At 42.8% G+C, this 17,570-nt stretch overlaps 1 protein-coding gene across 1 annotated transcript; it reads left to right on the top strand.

Moving 5' to 3' along the window:
• Positions 1-5,023: 5,023 nt before the first annotated feature.
• LOC132866118 (interferon-induced GTP-binding protein Mx1-like) lies at positions 5,024-16,973 on the top strand. Its single transcript, XM_060898702.1, has 14 exons — positions 5,024-5,056; positions 5,214-5,269; positions 5,386-5,582; positions 5,836-5,973; positions 6,329-6,483; positions 6,574-6,712; positions 6,807-7,005; positions 7,088-7,166; positions 7,796-7,918; positions 7,998-8,130; positions 8,381-8,539; positions 13,776-13,852; positions 14,351-14,569; positions 16,010-16,973. Exons 2-14 carry the CDS (start codon positions 5,214-5,216, stop codon positions 16,232-16,234), a joined length of 1,899 nt encoding a protein of 632 aa, XP_060754685.1. The 5' UTR covers positions 5,024-5,056; the 3' UTR covers positions 16,235-16,973.
• Positions 16,974-17,570: the final 597 nt, after the last annotated feature.

Genomic DNA, 17,570 nt, shown 5'->3' with positions numbered 1-17,570 from the left:
AGGTCCTAGGTGACAGGCCAGACCAAGAGCACTTCACCAAAACCCCTTATGGAAATAAAAAAAAATCAAGGACCATGACGTCGCCCAGTATGGCACAGCCGGGGCCCCACCTTGGAGCCAGGCCCAGGGTTGGGGCTCGTATGCGAGCGCCTGGTGGCCTTTGCCCACGGGGCCCGGCCGGGCTCAGCCCAAAGTGGTGACATGGGCCCGACCTCCTGTGGGTTCACCACCCACAGAGGTAGCTGTAGGGGGCTGGTGCAGTGTGGAGTGGGTGGCAGTCAAAGGCAGGGGCCTCGACGACCTGATCCCCGAACACAGCGGCTAGCTGTTGGGACATGGAATGTCACTTCACTGGGGGGGAAAGAGCCTGAGCTTGTGCGGGAGGTTGAGAGATACCGGCTAGAGATAGTCGGGCTCACCTCCATGCACAGCTTGGGCTCCGGAACCCAGCTCCTCGAGAGGGGCTGGACTCTCCACTTCTCTGGAGTCGCCCACAGTGAGTGGCGGCGGGCTAGTGTGGGCTTGCCTATAGCTCCCCAGCTCAGCCGCCATGTGTTGGAGTTTACCCCAGTGAACGAGAGGGTTGCCTCTCTGCGCCTTCAGGTCGGGGAGAGGGCTCTTGCTGTTGTTTGTGCCTATAGGCCAAATAGCAGTATAGAGTATCCAGCCTTTTTGGAGTCCCTGGGAGAGGTACTGAGAGGTGCTCAGGCTGGGGACTCCATTGTTCTACTGGGGGACTTTAACGCTCACGTGGGTGACGGCAGTGACACCTGGAGGGGCGTGATTGGGAGGAACGGCCTCCCCGATCTGAACCCGAGTGGTGCTTTGTTATTGGACTTCTGTGCTAGTCACGGTTTGTCCATAACAAACACCATGTTCGAGCATGGGGTGTCCATAAGTGCACATGGCACCAGGACACCTTAGGTCAGAGGTCAATGATCGACTTTGTTGTCGTTTCATCTGATCTCTGGCCCTGTGTCTTGGACACTCAGGTGAAGAGAGGGGCTGAGCTGTCAACTGATCACCACCTGGTGGTGTGTTGGATCCGCTGGCAGAGGAGGAAGCCAGACAGACCTGGCAGGCCCAAACGTATGGTGAGGGTCTGCTGGGAACGTCTGGCCGAGCACTCTGTCAGGGAGGTCTTTAACTCCCACCTCCGGGAGAGCTTCTCCCAGCTTCTGAGGGAGGCGGGGAACATTGAGTCTGAGTGGACCATGTTCTCTGCCTCCGTTGTTGACGCGGCTGTTTGGAGCTGTGGCCGCAAGGTCTCCGGTGCCTGTCATGGCAGCAATCCCCGAACCCGGTGGTGGACACCAGAAGTAAGGGATGCTGTCAAGCTGAAGAAGGAGTCCTATTGGGCCATGTTGGCCTCCAGGACTCCTGAGGCAGCTGACGGGTATCGGCAGGCCAGGCGTGCCACAGCTCGGGCAGTTGTGGAGGCAAAATCTTGGAACTGGGAGGAGTTCAGTGAGGCCATGGAGGAGGACTATTGGTTGGCCTTGAGGAAATTCTAGCAAACCGTCCGGTGCCTCAGGAGGGGGAAGCAGTACTCTGCCAACACTGTTTACAGTGCGGGTGGGGAGCTGTTGACCTCAACTGGGGATATTGTCGGGCGGTGGAAGGAATACTTCGAGGATCACCTCAATCCCACCATCACGTCTTCCACCATCACATCTTCCATTGAGGAAGCAGAGGCTGATGATTCAGAGGTGGACTAATCCATTACACAAGCCAAAGTCAGTAAGGTGGTTTGCAAGCTCCTCGGTGGCAAGGCACTGGGGGTGGATGAGATCCTCCCTGAGTATCTCAAGTCTCTGGATGTTGTGGAGCTGTCTTGGCTGGCACGCCTCTGCAACATCGCATGGCAGTTGGGGACAGTGCCTCTGGAGTGGCAGACCGGGGTGGTGGTCCCTCTTTTTAAGAAAGGGGACCAGAGAGTGTGCTCCAATTATAGGGGAATCACACTTCTCAGCCTCCCCGGGAAGGTTTACTCCAGGGTACTGGAGAGGAGAATTCGGCCAATAGTCAAACCTCAGATCCAGGAGGAACAATGTGGTTTTCGTCCTGGTTGTGGAACACTGGACCAGCTCTATACCCTTCATAGGGTGCTCGAGGGTTCATGGGAGTTTGCCCAAGCAGTCCACATGTGCTTTGTGGATCTGGAGAAGGTATTCGACCGTGTCCCTCATAGTATCCTGTGGGGGGTGCTTCAGGAGTATGGGGTTCGGGGCCCTTTGCTAAGGGCTGTCCAGTCCCTGTATGAACGGAGCAGGAGTCTGGTTCACATTGCCGGCAGTAAGTCAGACCTGTTCCCAGTGCATGTTGGACTCCGGCAGGGTTGCCCTTTGTCACCAGTTCTGTTCATAATTTTTATGGACAGAATTTCTAGGTGCAGCCAGGGGCCAGAGGGAATCCTGTTTGGGAACCACAGGATTTCATCTCTGCTTTTTGCAGATGAGGTTGTCCTGTTGGCTTCTTCAAACCAGGACCTTCAGCATGCACTGGGGCGGTTTGCAGTCAAGTGTGAAGCGGCTGGGATGAGAATCAGCACCTCCAAGTCCGAGGCCATGGTTCTCGACTGGAAAAGGGTGGCTTGCCCTCTTCAGGTTGGTGGAGAAGTCCTGCCTCAAGTGGAGGAGTTTAAGTATCTCAGAATCTTGTTCACGAGCGAGGGAAGGATGGAACGTGAGATCAACAGGCGGATTGGTGCAGCCTCCACAGTGATGCGGTCGCTTTACCGGTCCATTGTGGTGAAGAAGGAGCTGAGCCAAAAGGCGAAGCTCTCGATTTACCGGTCAATCTACGTTCCAACTCTCACCTATGGTCATGAGCTTTGGGTAATGACCGAAAGAACAAGATCGCAGATACAAGCAGCCGAAATGAGTTTCCTTCGCAGGGTGGCTGGGCACTCCCTTAGAGATAGGGTGAGAAGCACAGTCACTCGGGAGGAGCTCGGAGTAGAACCGCTGCTCCTCCACATCGAGAGGAATCAGCTGAGGTGGCTCGGGCATCTCTTTTGGATGCCTCCTGGATGCCTCCCTGGGGAGGTGTTCCAGGCATGTCCCCCCAGGAGGAGGCCCCGGGGAAGACCCAGGACATGCTGGAGGGACTATGTCTCTCGGCTGGCCTGGGAACGCCTCGGTGTTCTTCCCGAGGAGCTGGCCGAGGTGTCTGGGGAGAGGGAAGTTTGGGCTTCCATGCTCAGACTGCTGCCTCTGCGACCCGGCCCCGGATAAGCGGAAGAAAATGAGATGAGATGAGATGAATTTACCCCGAATGAGTAAGCCAGAGGTGACAATGGCAAGGAAAAACTCCCTGAGATGACATGATGAAGAAACCTTGAATGACTCAAGGGGGAACTCAAAAGGGCATCATCATCTGGTTTACATTGAATGGTGAAAATAATTTATAATTCCTTTCTATAATTGTGTGCTATATAGTTAAAAACTGCAATTGTGAAATCAGGAAATTCATTATAGTTTTAACATGAAGTCTATTTGGTTGACGTTATTAGCTGTTCACTGATGGAGACTTGAGTGCAAAACTGTTAGTGACAATTGCAGTCTTAAAGCTATTATGGCAATTGTCGTCCTAAGCCATTGTAGCAAAACTGTTGGAATCAAATGCAGTCCAAATCCATCTTCATGGTTTCTAAGGCTACATCCACACGACAACAGCAACAAGATGTTAGTTAAAAATATATCGCGTCCACATGGGCAACGATCAGTAAAATATCAGGTCCATATGGCAACGCAACGCTTGCTGAAAACGATGCAATACACATGCCACACCTCTAGGGGCGCTGTAAGACGGTCCCTTCAGAGACACCAGAACAATAGAAGAAGTAAGGATGCATGCGCATAAACTATTATGCACGAGACTTCATATTAGCCACAAAGTCAGGAAAATCTGTTCGTAAAATTACATTATAATGACCAAATACAATGAAAAGTATTTTTCCAGTCTCACCTGTGAAAGGTAATCCCATGTGATCTTGTTTGGACGGCAAACCTGTTGGTACAGTTAAACGCAGCTAATCTTTATTCTCCGCTTTGACCTATCCAATATGGCGGCGAGGATGACGTATGATTTTACGCGGAAGGCGGCGTCTTTAATGGTCCGGAATAAATTGAATGCTACACGTTGATGGATTAATTTGTTGTTTCTCACCTGTGAAAGGTAATCCCATGTGATCTCGTTTGGACGGTAAACCTGTTGGTACAGTTAAACGCAGCACATGAATCTTTATTCTCCGCTTTGACCTATCCAATATGGCGGCGAGGATGACGTATGATTCTACGCGGAAGGCGGCGTCTTTAATGGTCCGGGATAAATTGAATGCTACACGTTGATGGATTAATTTGCTCTTCTACGCCCTTTTTGAGGAATGTATTGTAGGACTTAAACCAATATCTGAAGAGGTGAGATCGCTCCTTTTTTTCCCCTATTTTTGCTGGCGGGATTGACTCTGCCCTAAGGGCAGAGTCTCTCTCTCTCTCTCTCTCTCTCTCTCTCTCTTTGCACCATTACACAATAAATATTCACAGTGAAAATATTTTGTAAGCGCGTTTCATGAACCAAGTTATAGGATTTGTTGACAACTCGCATCGAGTTCGTTACACTTCTACCCAGCGTGAAGCACTCACAGTCATGTGGTTGTGACGTCATCATAAACAAATCCGTTCTACTCATCCAGACGACTTCACAACGGCAACGTTGCTAGATCTTTCCACTCTGTATCTTTAAGCAGTCCTTATCTTCGCAGCAATGAGTGGTTTCCGAGTGCTGAGAACTACAACCAGAAATAGGATATCAGGATAGATCAAGCAGGTGATTAAAACTTGGAAAGTCCAAAGAGGAAATCTGTAAAACCCGACATTCAGATCTTTTTCACTTTTGGTTTCTTATTTTATTGCCCAAATGTGGGCATTTTAATGACAGTTCTCCATCCATATCCATGTTAGAGGTGTGGCAAATAGGTTCATATAAAGCAACATGAATAGCTTTCATTTTATTCTGAATCACTTTGTGAAATCAAGTTGCTGTACACAGCCAGGTAAGAAAAATATTTCTATTTTTCCTATATTTTATTTATAGAAATAAAATATTTCCTTTATTTCTATTATGTGAGAGAACCAAAAGTTAATTATTCTACTTGCAAAAAGCATTAAAGGAAAGCAACAGTAACTACACATATAGAATTTGTTTGCTAGATGATGGAGAGTGAACAAGGTAATTATGAAGAAATTGCTTATGCTGGTGAAAACAGGTCAGTATAAATTTAATGTCATCAAGCAGTCATCAACTTGTGTGACTGTCAAATGTAAAATTTGCATTTTACGTATTCACAGTACAGTATTCTCAATGCCTTTTACTTATTCACAGTAAGCCAATGGAAGGAGTCTTCCATAACCATTTAGAGGAGAAGGTTCGTCCTTTAATTGATCTGATTGACTCCTTGAGACTAATTGGTATTGAAGAAGATTTGGCTTTGCCAACTATAGCTGTAGTTGGAGATCAGAGTTCTGGAAAAAGCTCTGTGTTGGAAGCACTATCTGGGGTGGCATTACCCAGAGGAAGTGGTGGGTTGTTTTCCTATTTCTCTTATAGAGTAATAAATATATTACATTAGCCTGCAGATATTATCACTTTTTAAATATGAGCTGTTGGGATTTTTTCAGATGTCAGTTCAAGCAAAAAAAAAAAAAATCAAGCAGCAACATTTTCACTTCTTTCTTTTTTACACACAGACACTGTATATGAAATTTGTCTGTTTGACATAAGGAGAAGTAAGAAAACCCAAAGCTGAAGTATAATGTGCTTTGTCGACTTCAGGTATTGTGACAAGATGTCCACTGGAGCTAAAGCTGAGGAAGATTAAATGTGGTGTTCAGTGGCAAGCCGTAATATCTTACAATGAGCAGTTCATTGAGTTTGATGACCCATCACTGGTTGAGGGTTACGTTGAGGCAGGTTGGTAAAATTAGTGAGAATAAGAAAATAAACAGATAAAGACAAACAGATAAAATTCCTTTCTTATGGTTCTGAAAGAACTGTGCTGTCAGGTTCTGCTTTAGAATTTCTATCCAGTGGTAATGTGTTTGAACTTCTCCATTAAGTCTTCTCAATTACATAAAACAAAAATGTCCATTAGCTAAAGATTTTTACCCTCACACTTTCTATGAAGATCATTGTCATAAATCATTAGAACTATGTGTATAATTGTTTATAACTGTGTAAGAAAACATTTAACAGCCCAAATAATGCCTTATAAAGCTTCAATGAAATATGTTTAATTTTTATAACACTTGTTACATATCTGTAACAGCCCAGAATGAGCTGGCTGGAGAAGGTGTTGGAATTTGTGATGAACTCATCACTCTGGAGATCATGGCTCCTGATGTGTGTGACCTCACACTGATTGATCTCCCTGGGATTGCCCGAGTTCCTGTAAAAGGACAACCTGAAGACATTGGACATCAGGTTAGTGTAATCTGTGACTTGATTTATTTTGCTAACCATATTAATGCCTTTTTATTAAATTGTAGTTTTGCTTGTCTTATTGTTGTCTAGATCAAAAATCTCATACGAAAATATATAGAGAAGGATCAAACTATAAATCTGGTTGTGGTCCCATGTAATGTCGACATAGCAACAACAGAAGCTCTGAAAATGGCACAGGAAGTGGATCCTGAAGGGAAAAGGACATTGGGTAAAGTGTCAACCAAGCTAATTAGCAAAACAGCAACATTATTATTATTATTATTATTACTATTATTATACCTTTATTTATTTTATTCTAACAGCTATTCTTACAAAGCCAGACCTTATAGACAAAGGAACAGAGAAGAATGTATTGGAAATAGTCCGAAATCAAGTCATTCCCTTAAGCAAAGGATATGTCATTGTTAAATGCCGTGGCCAAAAGCAAATTAATGATAAGATCTCTCTGTCGGAGGCCACTCAAGTAGAGAGGGAATTCTTCAGACGTCATGAATACTTCAGGTGTAAAGAACTACTTCGTTATTTATGACATTTGACCAACTTGTGATTTACTGGGAATTTACTGTAATTTTTTTATTGCCAGTTGCCTGTTGTATGAGGAGAAAGCAACTATTCAGTGTCTTGCCACCAAACTGACTCAAGACCTGGTTGATCACATCAAAGTATGTTTCTATTCTTTTACATATTTTATACTATTATGTATTATTATGTTTCAATGTAAGTAAGAACAGTTTGGCATTATATTCAGAAAATCAGAAAAGGCAGTCAGTGAAATTGCCACAGAAAGGTTGAGTACTCCAGAGGGATGCTATATGACACAAAAGCAATCCCTGTGACAGCTGGTCATTATATTAGATGGTAGGGCTAAAATCTAATATCTATAGCGAGGATTATAGAGTAACTAATTTACCTCATTCATGTTCATTACATCCGTGACTGTTCACATGTACCATCTAAATCATTGCTGATGATGTGTTATGGACATAAAATTATCAGCCCAAATGGAGTTCAAATATGGGGGGAGGGGGAGTCCATACATGAACATGTGACACTGCATGATTCTACAGTCAGAGCTATAATAAAAATCAGGTTTTTGTGGGGAAAAAATGCAGACCTGGAATCACTAAAGCTCCATGGCAAATGCAAAGGGTTGATTGAGGGCTGTTTGTTGAAGTTTGCGTGACAAAATATGACCTCATTAATTGTGTTTTTTCTGACCTAATTTTGCTGTATGTATGTATGTATGTATGTATGTATGTATTTCATTACCCTTTTTTTTTTTTTTTTTAAGAAATCATTACCTCTGATCTCAGAGGAAATAAAGAAGCAGCTGTGGAGCTTGAGAAAAGAGCTGAGTCAGTGTGAAGCTGGCCCACCACTGGACCCACACAAGAGGAAGATCTTTTTTATTGATGTGTGTAACTTTTTCTTTTTAAATCCAGAGCACTATGCCAATCTGTCTAAATCTTTTTCATGGTTGCTTGTTGTTTCAGACCTTGACTAAATTTAATGATAAGATCAACCGCTTGGCATCTGGAGAAGTGGTCAACAACGACAACTTGTTTGTATTGCTTCGGTTTGAATTCAAACAGTGGAAAGACCATCTTGACAACACAAAGGCATCATGTGAGTACACAATTCATATGCAGAAGCCATGACAAATGATTTTCATAGTTTTCAAGAGCCAAGATACATTTTCTAAAAAAGCACATTGTCCCCATGGAGAGAACTATGGCATAGTGGAACAAGTATTAACATTGGCTAGTATTGGTCTAGAGCAATTAAAATAAGTCTTGTGGAAACTCCAAGTAAAGGAGGCCTATTGATGGGAACTGATGGAGAAGTTGATTTTTGGTCAAATTTAAACCCAATACAGTCCACAAAACGGTCCAGGATGTGGTGAATGAATATGACTTGAAGCACAGAGGACGAGAGCTACCTGGTTTCAGTGACTACAAAGTGTTTGAAATGGTGGTGCAGAAGCTGGTGATCCAGCTAACAGGACCAGCCATTGACACACTCAGAGTCATCAGAGGTAGGTTTCTACCACTAACCTTCACAACTTTCATTCATCAGCTTTCAGTTTCGTACACCAATAGCATAAACAACTCAATTTAAATGTGTTTATTTATTAACATATTTATCAGAAAGGTACATGGAACATACAGTATATCGCCTACAAAAATAAACTGACAATTCATTATCAAGAACAGTCATTTTTCCAAATTAGGGTTTTATCGTACAGTGGCTTACATCCACCTTCCACATCCCCAATCCCTGTGAAGTGCTTCATATTTTGTAATGGTACAGCCTGCAAATAAACTGAATTAAATGGGAAAGTTACTTGTGGGATTACATGTAATTTTTTTAGTTTCCTAATGATGTCAAAATCACAGTTTGACTGTAGATTTTTTTTTTTGAGCCCTGAGTTTATTGCTGTATTTGCATCCTAGTGGAATAACAGAGACTCTCTTTTTTGTTGGAATCTTTTAATTCAGTTACAGTCCACAAGAGGGCGGCACGGTGGTGTAGTGGTTAGCGCTGTCGCCTCACAGCAAGAAGGTCCGGGTTCGAGCCCCGTGGCCGGCGAGGGCCTTTCTGTGCGGAGTTTGCATGTTCTCCCCGTGTCCGCGTGGGTTTCCTCCGGGTGCTCCAGTTTCCCCCACAGTCCAAAGACATGCAGGTTAGGTTAACTGGTGACTCTAAATTGACCGTAGGTGTGAATGTGAGTGTGAATGGTTGTCTGTGTCTATGTGTCAGCCCTGTGATGACCTGGCGACTTGTCCAGGGTGTACCCCGCCTTTCACCCGTAGTCAGCTGGGATAGGCTCCAGCTTGCCTGCAACCCTATAGAAGGATAAAGAGGCTAGAGATAATGAGATGAGATGAGACAGTCCACAAGACAATTTCAGTTCACAGCATTCATTCCGAATTCATTTGGTTTGCTGGGTTACAACTTTTATCAGGGCAGTGATGGCCTGCAGCCCATTATGTTTGATGCCACTGATCTATGCAATCTTTTTCTTCTAAGTTTATATGGCTTCAGATTCCAGTTTACATGGGCCAGGTAATTAGCACTCGACTAATGTACAGTAGATTGGAACAAAAGCTTTCAAGGACAAGGTTGGGAATGGGAATATCTGATTTAGATCAAATAACATTAAGAATATTATCTGTACCATCACACACAGGACATATATTATGTAGAAATGTATAACATATACACAAAGATTCAATAATTATATATGTGCAGTACTTCTGTACAGCTCTAAACATGTGTGGCCAGTTGACATCAGAGCAGATAGTTCTATTTACATAGTTTGACCACAATGATGTATTTGATGTAAGGAATAAAACACTGGGAAATGTTATTATAGGAAAATAATCAATGTTGGCCACCCTTATGGGATTACCACCTTATCGTGGTGGGGTGATTTGAGTGTCCCTATGACCCCTAGAGCTATGCTGGCGGGAGTTGTGAACTCCTGGTAGGGTCACCCAAGCCGGACAGGTCAAAGGGTAGGGGCCTGACGAAGAGTGGTCCCCTGGTCCTCCAGGTTGGGGGTTGGTCATGGGGTTAACTTCCCCACACCATAAAAAAATAGTTAGTTACGGAAACCATAAACCAAGATAATCAAGATATTGGAACACACCGGACCAACAGTGGTGATCACCAGGCTTTAAATGGGTATATGACTGCACGACGCATGATACGACCATCACTCTTGAATCCAAAACGTGTGTGTTTTATTGGAACATGGAATGTTCGAACTATGTACAAAGTAGGAAAAACTGCACAAGTAGAACGTGAGATGAGTAGATACAACATATCTATCCTTGGTGTTAGTGAAAGTAGATGGACAGGAAATGGAATGATTACAACATCATCCAATAATACTATAATCTACTCAGGCAGAGAGGACAACCATCACGCAGAAGGTGTTGCCATAATCATGAATACAGCAGCAAAGAAAAGTTTAATTGGATGGAAACCTATAAATGAAAGAATAATAACAGCACGATTTAACTCTAAACATACAAAGATGACAATTATACAATGTTATGCCCCAACCAATGAAGCAGAAGAAGAAACAAAAGACATATTCTATCAACAACTGCAGAAGATAATCAATGATGTACCAACGCACGATCTACTAATACTAATGGGCGATTTAAATGCGAAGGTAGGGAACAAGAATGAAGGAAGAGAGAAAAATATGGGATCTCACGGATGTGGTGACATGAATGAGAACGGAGTGCTGCTGGCAGATCTCTGTGGAATGAATGATCTTGTAATAGGTGGCACCATCTTTCCACATCATGAAATACACAAGAAAACCTGGATATCACCAAATGGATGGGACAGAAACCAGATCGACCATATTATGATCAATGGTCGGTGGAGACATTCCCTCCACGATGTAATTGTAAGACGAGGTGCAGATGTAGGTAGTGATCACCACCTACTGCTAGCTAAAATTAAACTCCACCTTAGAAAAGCACAAAGAAATGTAAAATCAACTCAAACCCAAAGGTTTAACACAGCACAATTGAAAGATCCGAAGATAAGCAAAAAAATTTAGCCTTGCCCTCAGGAATAAATACCAAGTCCTGGGTGATACTGGAGAAGGTTTGGATGGAGATGTTGAATCTACTTGGAACAGTATTAAAGAGGGATATATCCATGCATGCAAGATTGTATTGGGAAAGAGGAGGAGAAAAGCCAAAACTTGGATAACAGAGGAAACATGGAATCTCACAGACAAGAGAAGGAGTCTCAAGGAGAAGAAACAGAGTGCATGATCTATCAGACTGATTGAAAGGTGCAATCTACAATATATTGAAACCAACAAAGAGACAAAAAGGAGACTACGGCAGGACAAGAGAGCTTATTACGATCAATTGTCAACAGAAGCAGAGAGGGCAGCAAATCAGGGCGAATTGAGTGAAGTTTATAGGATTACAAGAGAACTATCTGGAAGATTTACTATGGACTGTAAACCAGTGAAGGACAAAAACGGTGTGAAAATTATGCAAGAGGAAGAACAACTGAAAAGATGGGCAGAACACTTTATGCAAGTACTAAATAGACCAGAGCCAACAGAAACAACTACCATCAATGAATCCTTTGGAGATACTTTTGACATCAACTGTGACCCACCAACAAAGGAAAAGATAACAGCAGTCATCAACAGATTGAGAAATAACAGGGCGCCTGGAATAGATAACATTACTAGCGAAATGCTGAAAGCAGACATAAAACTCACTACAGACTTACTTTTCCATCTGTTTACTAAGATATGGAACTCAGAAACATTGCCAAGCGACTGGTGCCAGGGTCTCATTGTTAAGTTACCTAAAAAGGGGGATAAAACTATCTGTACAAACTGGCGCGGTATAACACTCCTCTCGGTGCCAAGTAAAGTTTTCTGCAAGATTATCTGTATGAGGCTCATCTCATCTCATCTCATTATCTCTAGCCGCTTTATCCTTCTACAGGGTCGCAGGCAAGCTGGAGCCTATCCCAGCTGACTACGGGCGAAAGGCGGGGTACACCCTGGACAAGTCGCCAGGTCATCACAGGGCTGACACATAGACACAGACAACCATTCACACTCACATTCACACCTACGGTCAATTTAGAGTCACCAGTTAACCTAACCTGCATGTCTTTGGACTGTGGGGGAAACCGGAGCACCCGGAGGAAACCCACGCGGACACGGGGAGAACATGCAAACTCCACACAGAAAGGCCCTCGCCGGCCCCGGGGCTCGAACCCAGGACCTTCTTGCTGTGAGGCGACAGCGCTAACCACTACACCACCGTGCCGCCCCTGTATGAGGCTAGATGGAGCAATTAACAACTTACTTCACAAAGAGCAGGCTGGGTTCAGGCCAGGAACTGGGTGTATTGATCACATATTTACATTGAGGAACATTATGGAACAATCTATTGAATGGAATAGCAAGATTCACTTGAATTTTATAGACTTCGAGAAGGCTTTTGACAGTTTACACAGGGAGACCCTCTGGAAAATCCTTGAATCATATGGTTACCCAGATAAATTCGTAACCACCATTAAATTATTCTATGAAAATTTCTCCTGTAGTGTAATCCACAACAACAAGATGTCAGACTGGTTTAACATCACAAGTGGAGTGCGACAAGGCTGCGTAATGTCACCTATGCTATTCCTTGTTGCTATCGATTGGGTCATGAGGAAAACAATTGGAAACAAACGTAGAGGAATAAGATGGACACTAACATCTATGTTGGAGGATATTGATTTTGCCGATGACATAGCTCTATTGTCAAGTAATAGAAAACATCTACAGGAAAAGACTGATGACCTTGGAAAAGCTGCAGAGTGGGTAGGCCTAAAATTAGCAAGAAGAAGATGAAGACCATGCAACTCACTGATGCACCACCCATAATAACTTTAGAAAATGATGCGCTAGAGGAAGTAGACGAATTTACATACCTTGGCAGTATAATTAGTAAAGACAACGCTACAGAGAAAGACATTACCAACAGACTGCAGAAAGTGAGAACATCTTTTCATCAACTAAATAAAATATGGAGATCTCGTAACATCACAGAGAAGACTAAGCTAAGGATTTATAACAGCAACGTTTTGTCAGTACTCCTTTATGGTGCAGAATGCTGGAGAATTGTACAGAGGGATAGCAAAAGACTGTCAGGGTTTTATTCATCGTGTCTGCGAAAAATCTGTAGCATATACTGGCTTAATAAAATATCGAATCAAGCACTATATGAACGGACAGGTCAATGCGACATCATGACACAAGTTAAAAGGAAAAGATGGAAATGGTTAGGGCATGTGATATGCAAAGATCCAGAGAATATAACAAGACAAACTTTGAAGTGGACACCTAATGACGGAAAGAGGAAAAGAGGAAGACCAAAAGAGACCTGGAGGCGTACCATCGAGAAAGAATTCAAGAGCATCCAAAAGACCTGGGGAGAGATCAAAAAGAAAGGAAAGAACAGAGAAGACTGGATGGTGAGATGTGGCCTGGCACAAAGCAGAGCTACTGTTACCACTGAAGTTAATAAAGTATGTAGTTAATGAAGTAATAAAGTGTTTTATAAATATTATACCACAGCAATTTGCCTCAACAATTTTTTTTCTCTTCAGGTGAATAAGAAAAAAATGTAGCATGTTTTATAATGCCTTTTAAAGCACACAAGAAAACAAGGCATTGGTGAATGTAGTAATTCTCTGATTGTATACTCTGTATTGTATTATAGACACCATTCAGAAACAGTTTTCAGACGTGTCCAAAACCTGCTTCCTCAGCTACCCTTTCCTCCAGTGTGTTGCAACGGTAAAATTTTTTTTTAATGTATTAAAGCATTTGTATCCTGAAGGGGTGGCATGGTGGTGTAGTGGTTATCACTCACAACAAGAAGGTTCTGGGTTTGAGCCCAGCAGCCTGCAAGGGCCTTTCTGTGTGGAGTTTGCATGTTCTCCCCGTGTCTGCGTGGGTTTCCTCCGGGTGCTCCGGTTTCCCCCACAGTTCAAAGACATGCAGGTTAGGTTAATTGGTGGCTCTAAATTGACCATAGGTGTGAATGTGAGTGTGAATGGTTATTTGTCTCTGTGTCAGCCCTGCGATGACCTGGCGACTTGTCCAGGGTGTACCCCACCTCTTGCCCATTGTCAGCTGGGATAGGCTCCAGCTCACCTGCGACCCTGTAGAACAGGATAAGCAGCTACAGATAGATGATTGTTTGATTGATTGATGGTATCCTGAAAGTTTAATATATTTCTGAAACAGTTCAATCCAATCTCTGTAATCACATAATTATAATCAACATCCCAGAACAAGATAGACAACATTCAGTCAAAGCAGGAAGCCAAGGTGGAGCAGAGGATCTTTGAACAGTTCGAGATGGAGCAACTCGTTTACACTCAAGATGGCATCTACTTCAATACCTTGAATGAGACTCACTCTACTGAGGGACAAAAGGCTTCAGAAGACAACTTTGCTGGGTTTGACAGCAGAAACAAATATCCTGAAATGCTGCGGGCTTATTATGAGGTATACTGAAGTAGTTAAGTGGTTAATTAACTATATACACCAGTCCAAAAAAATTTTTTATATTGGATTCATTATTATTATGCTTCAATCTAAGACTGATCTTTTGTCATCAAAATTAATACACAGGAGCGGGTCATAACAAATGGCCAAGGGTCCTGCAGTTTACACTCCTTACTTCATTTACAGTACTCCTCTCAAAATTCTGGCTGTTCCCAAGAGTGCAGTCTTTTGCAGCAACTCAGTTCGAATTTCAACGCCAATCTTTGAGATCCAATGTTGGATCTTTTTTTGTAACCACACCAAGGGCTCCAACAACAATTGGAATAACCTCCACTTTATTCATTTCCCAAATCCACTTTATTTCAAGTTTCAAGGGCTGGTATTTATCTTCCTTCTTGTCCTCCTTCTCTGTCCAGGGATGCAAACGGCGCGCCTTTTGGCGGATGCCGCCTTTTTCACGGCTGAATCGTGCAGATCCGATTTTTTTTGGGGGGGGGGGGGGGTTGGAGTGTCTGAATAATTTCATCAAAGTAAATTCTGTATTAAAATTACTAAATGAGCAAATGCCGTTACAGTCCATGAAACATAGGAAGTATGAGAAGAAAACAGTAAATCAGAAAGCTGCGCACATTTGCGCAGCTTCCGCGCAAATGTGCGCAGCTTTCTGATTTACTGATTGCGCAGCTTCCGCGCAAATGTGCGCAGCTTTCTGATTTACTGTTTTCTTCTCATACTTCCCATGTTTCATGGACTGTAACGGCATTTGCTCATTTAGTAATTTTAATACAGAATTTACTTTGATGAAATTATTCAGACACTCCAACGCCCCCCCTAAAAAAAAATCGGATCTGCACGATTCAGCCGTGAAAAAGGCGGCATCCGCCAAAAGGCGCGCCGTTTGCATCCCTGCTGTAACCCTGTCATCTCCTGGTATTGCAATGTCAATCAAGAGGCAGTTCTTTCTTTCTTTATCTACCAGTATCAGATATGGTCTTCTTACCATGATATTTTCATCACATTGGATACTGAAGTCCCAAAGGAGCTTCACACTTGCATTTTCCAGCACTGCCTTAAGCTTGTGCTTGTACCATCTCTCAGATCTCTCCAGCCTAAACTTCCCACACAATTACCAGTGTACAATACATGCAACATTGTTGTGCCTCCACTTGTACTCCTTCTGTGCCAAAATAGTACATGCACTAACTATGTGGGTCACAGTTTCCCCTGTTGCTCCACACAATCTGGACAATGGAGACTCTCCTGTGTTATTATTATTATTATTCAAATCAAATGTGTTGTCTAAAAATTGTGGTATTAAGATCATTTTAATTATTAAAAATGTTTTACAAGTACAAGAGATAAGAAAAATACATATTTATTATACATTTACCTTAAAACCTGCAAAGTGTTTATATTAGAGATTTTTCCTTCTCCTGACAGATCGTGGTGCAGCGCTTGGCTGACCAGGTGCCCATGCTGATCAGATATTTCATGCTTAAGGAATCTGCTCAGCTGCTGTGCAGGGAGATGCTGGGTTTAATGGATGGTGCCAACGTGGCTGATGCTTTGCGTGAAGAGTCAGATGTCAGCAGACACCGCATTGACATACAGAACCGCACAGACCGTCTTACACTTGCTCAAGAGAAACTCAGCGGCTTTGTTTGAATCCAGGGGATCACCACATAGCAGGGTTTTACATCCTGTCTAATTTAGCACCTGATTTAACCTATCAGCTAACTACCTTTGTCTGAATGTGGTGAATGCTAATCTTTGTAGGTTAGTGGCCCTTCATGACTGACATCACTGATCTACACAAACAGCTTTTATATTTTACAGAAGAGGCCTTTGTCCATTCATCCATCCATTATCTGTACTGCTTATCTGCCAGGGTCTTGGGGGAAGCTGGAGGCAAACCCAACTGAGTTCGGGCAAAAGGCAGGGTACACCCTGGGCAGGTCGCCAATCTATTGCAAGACTAACAGAGACAAACAACCATTCAAACCTATCGCCAATTTAGGGTAGCCAGTTGACCTAATCCACAGCACCTGGAGAAAATCCACACAGGCACAGGAAGAACATGCAAACTCTGCACAGAAGGGCCCCAGTCCCCAATCATGGCTGTTCTGAAAATTATCAGAAAGAACTTGACAAAATAGTTGAGTGTTCAGAAATGTTTTCTGGCTTTTCCTCTTACCTTTAATGATGTACTTATATGACAAATAAGATTTAATTTAGAAGAAAACTGCTATGTGGTCTAGGGTGTACCCCACCTCTTGCCCAATGTTAGCTGGGATTGGCTCCAGCTCACCCGCAATGGATAACACTTATTGAAAATGAATGTACACTGTTCAAAGTGATGACTTAACTGTGTAGGCCTCATTTAATTAAAAAAAAAAATTCAAATCAATAATTGCTGTCTCTATATTTTATTATAGATGGATAATTAAAATATTCTGAACATTCACAATATGCAGCACTGTAATTGAGCAGTTCAAAATGTATGCAATTTGGTTGTTTTTTGGGGGGAGGGCAAATAATAATCCATGTTTTATCTTGTTCATGTCAGGCTTATTAGAATTATATGCACTAGCATCAGACTTCAGAAAGTATGCCATGCTTGATAAAATATACACACAAAAAAAGTGAATTTTGTAGTGGATACTTTCATATAGCCCACAGGTAGATGACCATCAGAAAGTAGGCGTATTCAATAGTCAAGAGAAGACTTTACAAGAGTAAATAGATTTATCACAGGTTTATCATTAGATACAACTCATTGATTAAGCCTCAAACACAGAAAGACCAAAGTAGATCTAAAATGACAGCTAAAAAAATCCCATACAGTTCTGGAACATATTGAGACAATGCTGAACTTGTAGCAGAATGACAGGAAGAGCATTGAGAAGTGAAGGAACTGCTACTGATTTGAAGCATACCACCTCATCTTATGGAGCTATCAATGGAACTGGTTCAGTTGTACTTATTGATGTGACTGCTGACA

Source organism: Neoarius graeffei, chromosome 18, assembly GCF_027579695.1.
Source record: "Neoarius graeffei isolate fNeoGra1 chromosome 18, fNeoGra1.pri, whole genome shotgun sequence".
NCBI classification, from domain to species: domain Eukaryota; kingdom Metazoa; phylum Chordata; class Actinopteri; order Siluriformes; family Ariidae; genus Neoarius; species Neoarius graeffei.
The sequence above is the reverse complement of the archived record's forward strand: the minus strand, read 5'-3'. Positions and strand labels throughout refer to the sequence as shown.

Coding starts and splice junctions, on each gene's coding strand:
- LOC132866118 (XM_060898702.1), top strand. CDS start 5,214: ATGATGGAGAGTGAACAAGGTAATTATGAAGAAATTGCTTATGCTGGT. Junction 7,006..7,087: donor AGACGTCATGAATACTTCAG/GTGTAAAGAACT, acceptor TTTTATTGCCAG/TTGCCTGTTGTATGAGGAGA. Junction 8,131..8,380: donor TGACAACACAAAGGCATCAT/GTGAGTACACAA, acceptor AACCCAATACAG/TCCACAAAACGGTCCAGGAT.